The 15,063-nt window shown below is 58.2% G+C and overlaps 1 protein-coding gene across 1 annotated transcript; it reads right to left on the reverse strand.

Moving 5' to 3' along the window:
- Positions 1-1,278: 1,278 nt before the first annotated feature.
- On the reverse strand, positions 1,279-13,367 carry LOC119095902 (gephyrin-like). Its single transcript, XM_037219058.1, has 16 exons — positions 13,291-13,367; positions 12,727-12,764; positions 12,245-12,381; positions 11,760-11,941; positions 11,207-11,465; positions 10,783-10,913; positions 10,199-10,349; positions 9,869-10,056; positions 8,765-8,881; positions 5,982-6,140; positions 5,686-5,701; positions 5,067-5,221; positions 4,280-4,448; positions 3,246-3,342; positions 2,424-2,558; positions 1,279-1,717 (listed from the first exon to the last, which is right to left on the reverse strand). Coding segments are annotated over exons 2-16 (1,929 nt in total). The 5' UTR covers positions 12,758-12,764; positions 13,291-13,367; the 3' UTR covers positions 1,279-1,715.
- Between the last annotated feature and the right edge of the window lie 1,696 nt (positions 13,368-15,063).

Below are 15,063 nucleotides of genomic sequence, written 5' to 3' on the forward strand. Positions count from 1 at the left end.
GTTGTAGCGGTGAGTTCCGCGGCGGCGTGGCGGTGTGGCCCGCGGCGGCGCGGCGGTGAGTTCCGCGGCGACGTGGTGGTGAGTTCCGCGGCGACGTGGCGGCGTGGTGCGCGGCGGCGTGGCAGTGTGGTCCGCGGCGGCGTGGCAGTGTGGTCCGCGGCGGCGTGGCGGTGTGGTCCGCGGCGGCGTGGTGGTGAGTTCCGCGGCGACGTGGCGGTGTGGTGCGCGGCGGCGTGGCGGTGAAGTCCGTGGCGTTATGGCGAGGAGGTCCGCGGCGTCGGAGCGTACACCGCACGAGCCTGCTAGCCTCAGTTGTGCCTTCCGCTCCGGTCTGTCCTGGCCGGGGTTTAAGGGCGCGGTGCGGTTTAAGGGTCGTACTACACGGGCGTCTGGCTCATGCGCGTCTCCCTACTGCCCTGCAGGCTGCTGGTCACCACACCGGGGCGGAGCGCCAGCGTCCTGCCCCTCTGTAGCTCGCTGTGCTCGGTCGGCCACGCCGCGTTGGCGACTCTGTTGCGGTGGTCTGCTGCTGCCGCGCCGGCGGCGGCCGGCCCCCCGCCGCGGCCGCCGTTGGTCGCGGTGTGACGCCGACGCGTTCATCGGCATGGCGGGTCGGTCGCAGTGTTGACAGCAGCCAAACGCCACGCACGAACGACAGGTTCTGTGGTGTTGGAGGCGGCCGCTTCGACGGGACGCCCGTCACTTTCAATCCCCCCCCCCCCGCATGATGCTGCCTTCGTGGTTTGGGGAAAGATGCTGAACCGACTGCACGGTGAGTGAGTACGGGTTCCACAGCGGGCGCATTGTCTGACCCGGCTGATATGGGAAAGGCCACTAGACAACCGACAAACGAGGGTCAAGCCAGGCCCAGGCCGGTCGTGCCACAGCGGCGTGCGGCATGTTGCAACATCCGTGGTCCTGTGCGGTGAAACGGCCAAAGCGATATGATCCGTTGAATCATGCGGGACCACTTCAATGAACGATTCAGAGCACGCGCGTGAGACTTTCCTTAGTTGGTGCTCAGAACCGAACGTTACCCATGCAAGCCATTCGAAATTAATAAAAAGCGTGGCACTTTTTTGGGCGAAGTTATGTAGGCGTTCGAAGCTATGCAAAAAGTCATTATTTTAGACCTCCCAGTCATGCATTCATGCTCTGTCGATCCATTATCTACTCAGCATAATAAGGTGTTCCATAGCATACTATTCACATCATCGTATCTAATTTCGTGTACTGATACGAAACACAGATATAACCCCCAAAGACATTTGACCCATTACCAAGTTCCAAGTTCGAGGTACCCTGGCCGAACACATTGTTACGCGACTCCCTAAATGTCTGCAGGTCTGCCCACAGCCGCATACCCGGCTGCCAATATGCAGATACCCGCCACTTCATACAGGCACACCATAAGGTGATTACATATCCGCGGTACCAAATTTCGGCCGCGCATAGCGTCATGCGTCAGTCTAGCCAGGTGACATGATTTCCTGTATAAAATCGATCACGTATCAAGTACATCATACATGGACTGGCATCCGGCCGGACCATGTATGACCAGCTGCTGGACCGCGTCCGGCCCAGCAGCTTCAAAACATCGGGTCCTTCCCGCCACGCCCATTTCGACCCGTCGTCCGATCGGCGCAGCGCTGGAGACCCGTCAGCCGCGCATTCTTCGTCCTACATGACCGGCAGCGCCTGGCCGGAGCTGACGCTCCTGTGGGCAGCACAGGGCGGTATCAGGCCCTCCCAGGGTCACCACACGGCCGGAGCTGATACTCCTGTGGGCAGCACCGGGCGGTGTCAGGCCTTCCCAGGGTCACCACACGGCCGGAGCTGACACTCCTGTGGGCAGTACCGGGCGGTGTCAGGCCTTCCCAGAGTCACCACACGGCCGGAGCTGACACTCCTGTAGGCAGCACCGGGCGGTGTCAGGCCCTCCCAGGGTCACCACACGGCCGGAGCTGACACTCCTGTAAGCAGCACCGGGCGGTGTCAGGCCCTCCCAGGGTCACCACACGGCCGGAGCTGACACTCCTGTAGGCAGCACCGGGCGGTGTCAGGCCCTCCCAGGGCCACCACACGGCCGGAGCTGACACTCCTGTGGGCAGCACCGGGCGGTGTCAGACCATCCCAAGGTCACCACACGGCCGGATCTGACGCTCTCGTTTTCCGAACCGACACCGACTGCACCAGGAGCAAGCACAAGTCAGCCAGAGCTGCACCTACTCGCTACGTTCCATGCCATTCTGCTTACAGCATCTTTAAGCACTTTAACGCGAGGCCTTTGGCTGTACGCAGGCTGGGCGACCCACCGCCATCGCCGACAAATCAAGGTCAACTCTCCAACCAACGTTACCCCAGCCCATGGCAGTCGGCGGTGGTTCGCTTCGGCGAACCGAAGGACAGCACGCGATACGTACATAGCTGCCCGAAGACAACGATGGCGTCGACCTCGGCGCCAGCGGGCAGGGAGGCGCGCTGGTCAGTCCGGGCCGGCAATTCCAGCAGCGCCACAGCCCGACACAGACTCAGAACGTTACTGCTCATCTGACTGCCTGGAAACGCAGCGCCCAGCTCAGTCCACCGAGACCCGGCGCATCACTCACTGCCTGCGAGGGCACCGACTCAGCACACAGATCAGACGATGTGAAGGCATACTAAACAATCCTATGAGCAGACAAGCCTACCGAGTCATGCTTCGCTTTAGGCCTGCGGCCCAGTGGGGACTCGCAGTGCGATACAGCGGGACTTGTCACTGACGGCCGGCGCTATGCGGAGGCCTACAACAGTGGCGAGCCGAGACGGGCGAACATGCCAGGAGCCATACATATGCGTCCAAACTGAAAACGAGTTTTGTGTGAACACGAGAAAACGATCGTTGTGATAAAATATCAATAAAACAAAGTGAAAACAAGAAAACGATAATTGAGCAGCAAGGAAAACCGCTACATCAATTTCGGTGATCGCGCACAGCACACTGCCACGTCCGCATGGCGTCATTTGACAAGAAGTTTTCTAAGTTCAAGCATTTGCCGTTGTGAGGGTTAATAACAGTCAATAAAAAATAGTACCAAAATCAATTAAGAAAAATGGCTGTCATGCCAAGCAGTGATTACAACGCATCGCTTCTGTTGACATGAGAGTCTGCCTCCGCGCGTGCAGCCCACCACGTCAGCACACCAAGCCGCCCCTCTGAGTAGGGGTCGAGCGTCGAGGACAACGCTTGGGCGGAAGCGGCTGACCTGTAACGCGCGCTACCGGCAGTCGGCCGGTCTGGGAGTGCGTCAGAGTGGCGCGCGCGAACTCAGGGCGGGGGTCCAGACGAACCTCCGACTCCAGCTGCGGGGGACGGGGCACAGACTGTCACGGACATCAGCACCAAAACACAGCACAAACTGGGACCGCGGGTCCAGACCAATCTCCCACTCCAGCTGCAGGGGACGGGACACAGACTGTCACGGACATCAGCACCGAAACACGGCACAAACCGGGACCGCGGGTCCGGACCAATCTCCGACTCCAGCTGCGGGGGACGGGACACAGACTGTCACGGACATCAGCACCAAAACACGGCACAAACTGGGGCCGCGGGTCCAGACCAATCTCCCACTCCAGCTGCAGGGGACGGGACAGAGACTGCCCGATATAACACAATATAGACTGTTGGGTACACTAGCAACGGAATACAAACGATTGCGGACACTTCAGGTTGTCACCAACACACACAGAACAGACGGATGCAGGCACACAGATGACCGTGTATGGACACGGGCATCGCCACACGGACTTATACAGGTACCAAGGCCAGAGGACAGACTAACGCAGAAGCCGAAACCGAAATACCGACTGTTCGAGGTGCAGACGCCAAACACACACCGTTTCAGTCATGGCGATGAAAGGACTGCCGTGACGCTACGGCGCACAGACTTTAAAGATCTGGGACGAGCCCGTCAACGGTCAGAACCTCTGCTCCCTCTCCGCGAGCGCACCGGGCGTCCACAGGGGGCGCCGGCCACCTGACCCGCGGTTGCAGCAGCTGCGCCCCCCTCCCGCACCTGGCCCGCGGTGCAGAGCTGCGGCCCCTCCCGCACCTGACCCGCGGTGAAGAGCTGCGCCCCCTCCCCGCACCTGACCCGCGGTGCAGAGCTGCGACCCCTCCCGCACCTGACCCCGCGGTTTGCAGAGCTGCGACCCCCCCGCACCTGACCCGCGGTGCAGAGCTACGCCCCCCTCCCGCACCTGACCCGCGGCTGCCGAGCTGCGACCCCCCCCTAACCTGCACACGGAGCTTGCTGTACTGGAAGTCGCGCAGGCCGGCCATCGCTCGCAGGGCAGGCATCACGTGCAGCACGCTGCACACCGCCGCCGACACCGGGTTGCCAGGCAGACCGAACACGTACTTGCACCTGCCATCTAGCGTCAGCGTGGCGAACGTCGTTGGCATGCTGCGAACGGCCAGGGCCGCGTCAGACGACTGCAGGGGTCGACCCGAGGGCGAGCGACCGGGATACCCGGGCGCGCACATTCAGTGGACCCGGGTCACGCCCGTGGCAGGTCAAAAGCATCCCGTCGAGACATGCATGCCGGGCATCCGTCACGCGTGGTTGACACGCTAGGTCAGCGGTCCTGGCTGCGTGAGTCAAAGGCAGCGAAGCGCCGCGCGCAAGGCCGGCGACGACACAAACGTGAGATCAACACCGCAGACCGACAAACAACCAGTGACGACGCAAGAGGCAAGCTCGACGCAATCCATATCTAGACCAGATGTACTGTCCCCAACAGCCATAAAACAAAATAGCACGACCAAAACTGCATGCTAAGGCCAGCTCATCTCATCATCCAGCATATGACTGCAGCCTCAGCCGCTGCAACCGCTTGGGGTGAGCCTGACGTAACACTGGCCACCGATCCCCAGTCACTTCCGGCGGATCAGGTCAGGTCAGGCTCAGCAGGCCAAGCAGGGCAACCAGGCAAGTTGAAACCAAGAGGCTGGTTTGGGTGGGCAGTTCAAGTCCGGAGGTCAAGTCAGGTGGCCAGGTCGGCCAGCCCCGGTCGTCACTGACCCGGGCTTCATGAAGACGCGGCCGAAGTGGACCTGGGCGCCGAGGTCGTCGGTCAATAGACGCTTGACCAGATCACGCTCGCCCATGGAGACGCCGCCGGTGGTGACGAGCACATCGGCGCGGTGCAGCGCCGATCGGAGCGCTGCCAGCTGCTGCTCCGGCCTGGCCGCACCGGCACCGCTCACGGTCAGGGGGCAGGCACACACCGGCCCGCCAGCAGCTGCTCCGGCCTGGCCGCACCGACACCGCTCACGGTCAGGGGGCAGGCACACCCCGGCCCGCCAGCAGCTGCTCCGCCAGGCCGCACCGGCACCGCTCACGGTCAGGGGGCAGGCACATCCCGGCCCGCCAGCAGCTGCTCCGCCAGGCTGCACCGACACCGCTCACGGTCAGGGGGCAGGCACATCCCGGCCCGCCAGCAGCTGCTCCGCCAGGCCGCACCGACACCGCTCACGGTCAGGGGGCAGGCACACCCCGGCCCGCCAGCTGCCGCTCCGGCCTGGCCGCAACGACACCGCTCACGGTCAGGGGACAGGCACACCCCGGCCCGCCAGCTGCTGCTCCGCCAGGCCGCACCGACACCGCTCACGGTCAGGGGGGCAGGCACACACCGGCCCGCAAGCTGCTGCTCCGGCCTGGCCGCACGGGCACGCGCCACTGTCAGCGCCTCGGACAACAGGTGAATGAATCACAACCCGCCAGTTCAGCCTCACTGACGACTGAAGCTAGGGTCGCAGACAGTTTGTGCAATTGAGTGGTGCACATGCCTAAATTCTTAATGTGAATATGTACGCACATTATGCTGGCCCATCTCAAATGGAAAATAGTCCCGTGCCAGGAGCCGGCATCACACAATATATCAGGTCTTCATATCCCTTCCGGTCACGATCACGCCGCCCGTCTGACGTCACTCACTCGTCGATGGCGATGCCGGCGTCGATGACGCAAGCACCGGTGGCCGGCAGGGCAGAAAGCAGCGACAGCCGGTTTGTGTCGTAGATCCGGCCGGGCTCCAGAGGCCGGCCCGGCTCCTGCACCTCGTTACCCGTCGACATGACGGCAACGGTCGGCCGGCTGCGCAGCCCCAGGTCACCGTCAGCTCACGCCAGGTACAGGAGATAAGACATCACCTCTGGCCACCGTCAGCTCACGCCAGGTACAGGAGATAAGACATCACCTCTAGTCACCGTCAGCTCACGCCAGGTACAGGAGATAAGACATCACCTCTGGCCACCGTCAGCTCACGCCAGGTACAGGAGATAAGACATCACCTCTGGCCACCGTCAGCTCACGCCAGGTACAGGAGATAAGACATCACCTCTGGCCACCGTCAGCTCACGCCAGGTACAGGAGATAAGACATCACCTCTGGCCACCGTCAGCTCACGCCAGGTACAGGAGATAAGACATCACCTCTGGTCACCGTCAGCTCACGCCAGGTACAGGAGATAAGACATCACCTCTGGCCACCGTCAGCTCACGCCAGGTACAGGAGATAAGACATCACCTCTGGCCACCGTCAGCTCACGCCAGGTACAGGAGATAAGACATCACCTCTGGCCACCGTCAGCTCACGCCAGGTACAGGAGATAAGACATCACCTCTGGCCACCGTCAGCTCACGCCAGGTACAGGAGATAAGACATCACCTCTGGCCACCGTCAGCTCACGCCAGGTACAGGAGATAAGACATCACCTCTGGCCACCGTCAGCTCACGCCAGGTACAGGAGATAAGACATCACCTCTGGCCACCGTCAGCTCACGCCAGGTACAGGAGATAAGACATCACCTCTGGCCACCGTCAGCTCACGCCAGGTACAGGAGATAAGACATCACCTCTGGCCACCGTCAGCTCACGCCAGGTACAGGAGATAAGACATCACCTCTAGCCACCGTCAGCTCACGCCAGGTACAGGAGATAAGACATCACCTCTGGCCACCGTCAGCTCACGCCAGGTACAGGAGATAAGACATCACCTCTGGCCACCGTCAGCTCACGCCAGGTACAGGAGATAAGACATCACCTCTGGCCACCGGCAGCTCACGCCAGGTACAGGAGATAAGACATCACCTCTGGCCACCGGCAGCTCACGCCAGGTACAGGAGATAAGACATCACCTCTAGCCACCGTCAGCTCACGCCAGGTACAGGAGATAAGACATCACCTCTGGCCACCGTCAGCTCACGCCAGGTACAGGAGATAAGACATCACCTCTGGCCACCGTCAGCTCACGCCAGGTACAGGAGATAAGACATCACCTCTGGCCACCGTCAGCTCACGCCAGGTACAGGAGATAAGACATCACCTCTGGCCACCGTCAGCTCACGCCAGGTACAGGAGATAAGACATCACCTCTAGCCACCGTCAGCTCACGCCAGGTACAGGAGATAAGACATCACCTCTAGCCACCGTCAGCTCACGCCAGGTACAGGAGATAAGACATCACTTCTGGCCACCGTCAGCTCACGCCAGGTACAGGAGATAAGACATCACCTCTGGCCACCGTCAGCTCACGCCAGGTACAGGAGATAAGACATCACCTCTGGCCACAGTCAGCTCACGCCAGGTACAGGAGATAAGACATCACCTCTGGCCACCGTCAGCTCACGCCAGGTACAGGAGATAAGACATCACCTCTGGCCACCGTCAGCTCACGCCAGGTACAGGAGATAAGACATCACCTCTGGCCACCGTCAGCTCACGCCAGGTACAGGAGATAAGACATCACCTCTAGCCACCGTCAGCTCACGCCAGGTACAGGAGATAAGACATCACCTCTGGCCACCGTCAGCTCACGCCAGGTACAGGAGATAAGACATCACCTCTGGCCACCGTCAGCTCACGCCAGGTACAGGAGATAAGACATCACCTCTGGCCACCGTCAGCTCACGCCAGGTACAGGAGATAACACATCACCTCTGGCCACCGTCAGCTCACGCCAGGTACAGGAGATAACACATCACCTCTGGCCACCGTCAGCTCACGCCAGGTACAGGAGATAAGACATCACCTCTAGCCACCGTCAGCTCACGCCAGGTACAGGGCATAACACATCACCTCTGGCCACCGTCAGCTCACGCCAGGTACAGGAGATAAGACATCACCTCTGGCCACCGTCAGCTCACGCCAGGTACAGGGCATAACACATCACCTCTGGCCACCGTCAGCTCACGCCAGGTACAGGAGATAAGACATCACCTCTAGTCACCGGCAGCCCATGCCAGGTACAGGAGATAAGACATCACCTCTGGCCACCGTCAGCTCACGCCAGGTACAGGAGATAAGACATCACCTCTAGCCACCGTCAGCTCACGCCAGGTACAGGGCATAACACATCACCTCTGGCCACCGTCAGCTCACGCCAGGTACAGGAGATAAGACATCACCTCTAGTCACCGGCAGCCCATGCCAGGTACAGGAGATAAGACATCACCTCTGGCCACCGTCAGCTCACGCCAGGTACAGGGCATAACACATCATCTCTGCCCACCGTCAGCTCATGCCAGGTACAGGAGACAACACATCACCTCTGGCCACCGTCAGCTCATGCTGGGTGCAAGTGATGACACATCCAGACAACATACAACACATGACTAGGCAGGACATACTTCCCAGCCCAACTGAGGTGGCAGTGGTAAAGCACACCCCCCTAATATCACAGTGCCCTGACCTGACCTCTGCACGGGACGGGCCCTCACCTGAACACTGTGACCTGACAGACACCGACAGCAGCCAGCGAAGCGAGCTCGAACGGTCCGAGCCGGCGGCCGGAGTCCAGCACCAGGGTGCCCTTGGCGATGTCACTCCCCACCGGCCTGAAACGGCACCGAGACGGAGCACGTCACGACAGTGGTACGTAAACACAGCAGGGGCACGTCACAACAGTAGTACGGGAACACAGCAGGGGCGCGTCACGACAGTGGTACGGGAACACAGCAGAGGCACGTCACGACAGTGGTGCGAGAACACAGCAGGGGCGCGTCACGACAGTGATACGGGAACACAGCAAAGACGCGTCACAACGGTGGTACGGGAACACAGCAGGGGCGCGTCAAGACAGTGGCGCGGGAACACCACAGGGCGCGTCACGACAGTGGCACGAGAACACCACAGAGCACGTCACGACAGAGGCACGGGAACACCGCAGGGGCGCGCCACGGCAGTGGCACGGAAACGCCACAGGTCGCGTCACGACAGAGGCACGGGAACACCGCGGGGCGCGTCACGACAGTGGTACGGGAACACCGCGGGGCGCGTCACGACAGAGGCACGGGAACATCGCAGGGGCACGCCATAACAACTAAGGGGAGAGCACATCTCAGCGACACGCGCCGGAGGACACCAGGCGGGTGTGCGGGGAAGGCGCCGGTCGCAGCCCGCAGCAGCAGGCAGCGACCCCTAACAAGGCGGCCGATCCTGCTGACCGCTCGGTCATGACGTCGCTGGGAAGGGCCAGCAACACGCAGGTGGTAAATCTGCCGCGTACACATTACGTTCCTTCCGTTGCCGTCTTTATACTGATGTGTTCACCCGCTGTCCTGACCCCTGCCGCTTCTCTAACCTGACACCTGTTGCTCCACTAACCTGACCCCCAACCACTTCTGACCTGATCTCTGCCGCTCCTCTAACCTGGCTCCTACCACTCGCCTGGTCTGACCCCTGCCACTTTTCTGAGCTGGTCCCTGCCATCCCCTGGCCTGATCCCTGCCGCTCCTCTAACCTAGCTCCTACCACTTCTCTAATCTGACCCCTGCCATCCTCTGACCCGATTCCTGCCCCCTGACTCCTGCCATCCCACTGACCTGATGTCCTGGCCGGCGCGCGGCGCCTCCAGGATCTCCACGGTGAGCTCGCGCGTGCCGTCCTCGGACGCCTCCGCCAGCCGGGTCTGCTCCACCATGACGACGGCGTCAGCGCCGGCCGGTACGGCAGCGCCGGTGCTAATGCGCACGCAGGTGCCGGGCCGCACGGTGGACGCCGCGCCGTCACCCTGCGCACCGCACGGAGGGTCAGCGGCCGCAGCGCGGGCCGGGTACGTCCGCGGACGGCGAGAACGAGCCGCGGCACGCCACAGGCAGCGCAAACACTCGACGTCGGAAGTGGGCCCATCTCCGCATCTTGCTTCTGCTTACGTCCACACCAGCGTTGGAGGCACCCAGCACATGTCTGACGCCAACACCATCTGCCGAGCAGACGGCGTAGCCATCCTTCACCGAGGCCGGGAAAGGTGGCAGTGGCACCTTAGCCACGATGTCCTCTGCCAGCACGCGGTCCTGCGCGGCACTGAAACAGATAACGACGATGATCACGGGCTGAGCAAGCGCCAGCAAACCAGATGGTATGAACCAGCCCCAAGGCGCCACAGACTTCTGGCCGGTGGATTCGCAGTACACGCACGTTAGTAGCGACCGAATGACGAGTTTCTGGACGAAGACGGGACACGGGACAATACGGTGTACTGGTACATCCCATCCGTTAGGCCAAACATAATCAGTGCGTTGTTGAAAGCATGACAAAGGCCTCCCATCCCGCTCCTGGCTCTAACCTCTCCATGGGTGCACACGCTCGAACAGTGCCCTAGTCATCAAGCCGGCTCCACTTATATTGACACACGCAGGGCATCCCCAGCTGACTCCAACTCACTTCGACAGACCCAGCCAGCCCGCATCTGTCCGTCTCCAGACCGGGCGGCCCTCTCCGAGAGACGGCCACTCACGTGATGTTGAGCGTCTCGACGGCGCGCTCGTAGCCAGCCACGGCGTCCATCACGACCTCCTGCGCCCTGGCCAACGGGATGGTGGGGTACGGCGAGCGGCGGTGCCGGCGCGACACCTGAGATGGGTCCACCTGCGGCGCAGACGGGGGTGGACAGGTCACGGGCCGCTCCTGGCGCGCGGCCACCGGACTGCCGCACCCCGCCATCGCAGGTGTCGATTCACGAAGCTCGGAGATTCGAGCCGGGGGGACTCGGGCGCTGACACGCGGCTCAATCAACGGCGCCGCTATTTAGGAGCGGCGCCGCCGGCTCCACTGTGTCACCTCTGGGCGCCGCTGTTTAGGAGCAGCCTGTCATATCGCACCATGGCGCGAAGCAACAGGGCGCGGAAGACTCATCGACAGCCTCGTGGCGGGCGTCGTACCGTGGAGCCGGCCTGGTGCTGGTGCTGGTGCTGGTGCTGACAGTAGTGCTCATCTCCGCCGGCGGTCGGCGTGGCCCGCTGGGGCACGGTATCGCTCTGCAGCTGCAGGTGCACATGCTCCACGCGCGTCCGTCGGTCCCGCAGCAGGTCGACGGCGTGCGGCAGGCCGGGCGCCAGCAGCCGGACGCACTCCTCGGCCGCTTTGGGGCTGCCCGGCAGCGTGACCACCACACACCGGCCGCGCACCCCGGCCACCGGCCTGCCGGCCACAGGACGGCGGCTCAGACCCCGCTGACCCGAGGGTGCCCAGTGGTCGGGAGGTGGAGACATGTTAACGTCCTATTTAATATCTTAGCTGGAGGTACACCTACACAGATCCCCGATACATGAGAGGGACTCAGGACGGCCGACGACTGCAGGTGGCTATTACTGCAAAAGGGGCCATAGCACGGGGATAGGCACTAGCTAGGCACTGATATACCGCAGGCAGGAGCTAGGCACTGATACACCGCGTCATCATAGCCAGGGGAGGGCAACGCGGGCGCCGCCGTACCGCGACAGCATGGCCAGCGGGGTGACGGCCAGTGAGCCGTGCAGCATGGCAGCCAGCAGGCCGGGCGCTGACCGCTCCAGCAGCGGCGCCACAGCCTCGGGCGTCACGTCCCGCGCCGCAAACCCCGTGCCGCCCGAGGTCAGCAGCACGTCACAGCGGTCCGAGAGCCCGGTCACGGCCGCCTGCAGACAGTGGAGAGGCCGCGTCAGACGCCGGCCTCCAGAGGTCACGCAAATGCGTCGGCTGCAACGAAGTCTTGCGACTTCGTCGCACCGTCCATTACAGTGGAGCTCGTTGGCCACCACGTGTAGCTGACCCTCCTAGCCAGATCAGGCCCATTCGCCCCAGGTGCTCATTAGCTGCTGTTCCGAGCAGGACCTCGCCGGCGGACTGGATTCGCTCTGTTCACTCCACAGACGGGTCCGGCAGCTAAGAACACGCTGGTCAGTGTTTCGGGAGGGTCCCCGCTGTCGCTGGAGTCACACCTGTATGTCGGCGCGCTCATCAGCCACCACCATCCGCTGGACGAGCTTGGCCACGAAGAGTTCGCCGCCCTCGAGCAGCGCGCTGAGCCGGGGCCCAGTCAGGTCGGCTGAGCTGCCTGCCGCCGCCCGGTCACTCACTGGGGCCCAGGACACACATCAGTGGGGTATGTCCATCTGCCACCCCACCCCACACACTGCAGCCTCAAAGGCAGTTGGAGCACAGGCCTACAGGAAGAACTTGATGAAGCCTGAGCATGTGCAGGGTGTTTGAATAATACTTACCCTCTTCTTTTCTCTAAGTTGAACATACAGATTAAATACAAACAGCTTTTATGTCAGTATTCTGACAATTCTGTGATACCAGCATGCAAACTTTAAAATAGAATGCACCAGATCCAACACAGGAGATATTACTTGACTTGAAAATCAACTGGCAAGCAAAGTTAAAAATCCCTTCTACCACCTGTAATGCTAAGTCATACCTATTATGATGCCAATCTTCAGTGGGTCCATTGTTGTGCTGTAAAGAAAATTAAGAGCAATGAGGTTTCTTTGGCATAGCAGTAAACAAACATGTAATAAAAGCTCAAAATCAATCAAGTCTTGGTAACAAGAGTTTATCAGTTAGTCTTGGGCTATTCCATATATACATAGGGGACTTCCTACCTATAGACAGCCAATTATGTCTTATTGGGAACACATTTTATTTACATAGGCAATCTGTTCTGTTTGTATATTACCTGCCTATCCATTTGCCCAGGCAGCAACATATTTATGGATATAAATGTAATACATGCCAAAAGAAAATGCATTGGATACTTAATGATGTACATTAAGCTTCAGATGGAATTACAATGGCCATCATGATAACCTAAATCGAGTCAAAATTCCTTCCACTGTACTATAGTTTTATTTTGAGCCCATCTCTTCCTGAACCAACTGGCAAGGAGTGTCAATAATAGGGTCAGCTCTTCAGAAACACAAGCTGAATATTTCTCTGAGGCTAGAGCGTCTCTGTAATTCCCTTCACAAGACAAATCACACACCTACGCTTCTCACGAACCAAGCTCTAGATCCCACGGCTCTTCTAAACACTAAATTCAAGACGTTAAACCAGCAGCAGGGACCCAGTGCAAGTGTGATGTGGGTCAGAGATGTTTGTTTATGGTGGGCGAAAATTGCATACGTATCATCTGCGTCACATAAGCCTTTGATTTCTTAACCAGGAGGTTTTATTAAAGGTCTTTAAAGTTCAGGCAATTAGTCGCCCATAATAAAATAAGAACTAGTGTGAAATTTTAGGAAAGAGCTGCTGGATTTTGAGCAATACTTGGAATTCATTTAATGTAGACTGAGTCTTCCTCATCAAAAGAAACGTATGTTCATTTCATACTTTTATGGTAATTTGACGTCATAAGTTGGTAGCTTTTGTGCCATGTCTGTAAATGAAGAACGGAGCTTTTACATTTTTTTGTTTGTTTTGATCATTGAGATTGGTGACGGTTGGTGTTTGGGGGTGCGTGCTGCCGATTTGGGTTACGAGTATTTGTTGCGCATTGGAGTACTTGTCATGTCGTAGAAAGAAACAGGGGATGTGTTAAATATGTGTGAAAAGTAATCAATGAAATTAGATTGGGTCCGTAGTGTACAGTGCAATACCTGCTCAGGTATATCGCATTTAAGACGTGGGAACACGTCCTACTGCTCAGTATGCAAGCTGTGGCAAACCTGCCAATGCTATATTTCGGACGGACAGAATCCTACCCAAAATAGCATAATAAATGTGCCTATCTGGTTACGTTTGGTGGTGATGCAGGTTCCCTTCCAAAAAAATTGAGATCCACCCTCAGATATTGTCATTTTCTGTGGTCCTGTCAGTTTTGAATTTCAAAGGACACATTATGATGTCATCAGTAGTCCAGTTCCACAATGTCTGTCAGAGTTTTGAGAAGCTGTTCTGATTATAAAGCTTTACCCAGGTCTGTCCCATCAGGATCTTGTACAAATCAGCCTCAGTTTGCAGACTGGTCAATAGGTGAACATATACTTGGTCTGCAAGTCAGCATTTGATTACATGTACATGGTGCAAGGTTCAGGTAACACTTAGCAGCAGATAAATTGCCAGTTTATTGACATTAGAACAACAGCAAAAAGAAAGAAGGGAACAATGCATTGACAGATCCTTACAATATATATTTTCCTTTGCAGATATAGCAAGTTTTCAGCTTTCAGGCTATGTCAGCTCTGACATCTTTCTTGTCACTGGAAATTTACCCCGTGCAGCAGTAATTCTAAAGAAAATTGTGGATAGCAGCCAGCAGGTAGATGCTAGTAATACTCACATTCTTTAATGTTTTGAGCAGAGACATTCTGATGCAGTCAGTCATTGTATATGGTTATATTTTCCACTGGTGTATGTTAAGTGTTGATATACCAGCTGATGATCTCACTAGTAAATACTTCATTATATATATATATATATATATATATATATATATCCATAATGTCTTAGCTCAGTTATGGTTCATGCATTAAAAATGGTTTACCCATGGTGCTTTCCATGTTTATCATGCCCTACTCACCACCACATGGCTCACTGAAGCATTTTACATGCTCAAGGATGGTGCATTTCAAGGTCAGGGAGTGACAAAAGGTAGAAATGATTGTTTATTGCTGTCACCAGATAGTAGCACACACTTTACCCACAAAGACCAATTTCCTTAAAGGGGGGTGCTCCACAGTTATGTGAGTTTTGAACTGAAATAGCCTGGTGCTGTTCAAATCCTGCCATTCTTAAGACATAACCCCATCTTGTCTCT

The sequence above is a fragment of the Pollicipes pollicipes genome, unplaced genomic scaffold (assembly GCF_011947565.3).
Source record: "Pollicipes pollicipes isolate AB1234 unplaced genomic scaffold, Ppol_2.1 Scaffold_1031;HRSCAF=1197_pilon_pilon_pilon, whole genome shotgun sequence".
NCBI classification, from domain to species: Eukaryota; Metazoa; Arthropoda; class Thecostraca; order Pollicipedomorpha; family Pollicipedidae; genus Pollicipes; species Pollicipes pollicipes.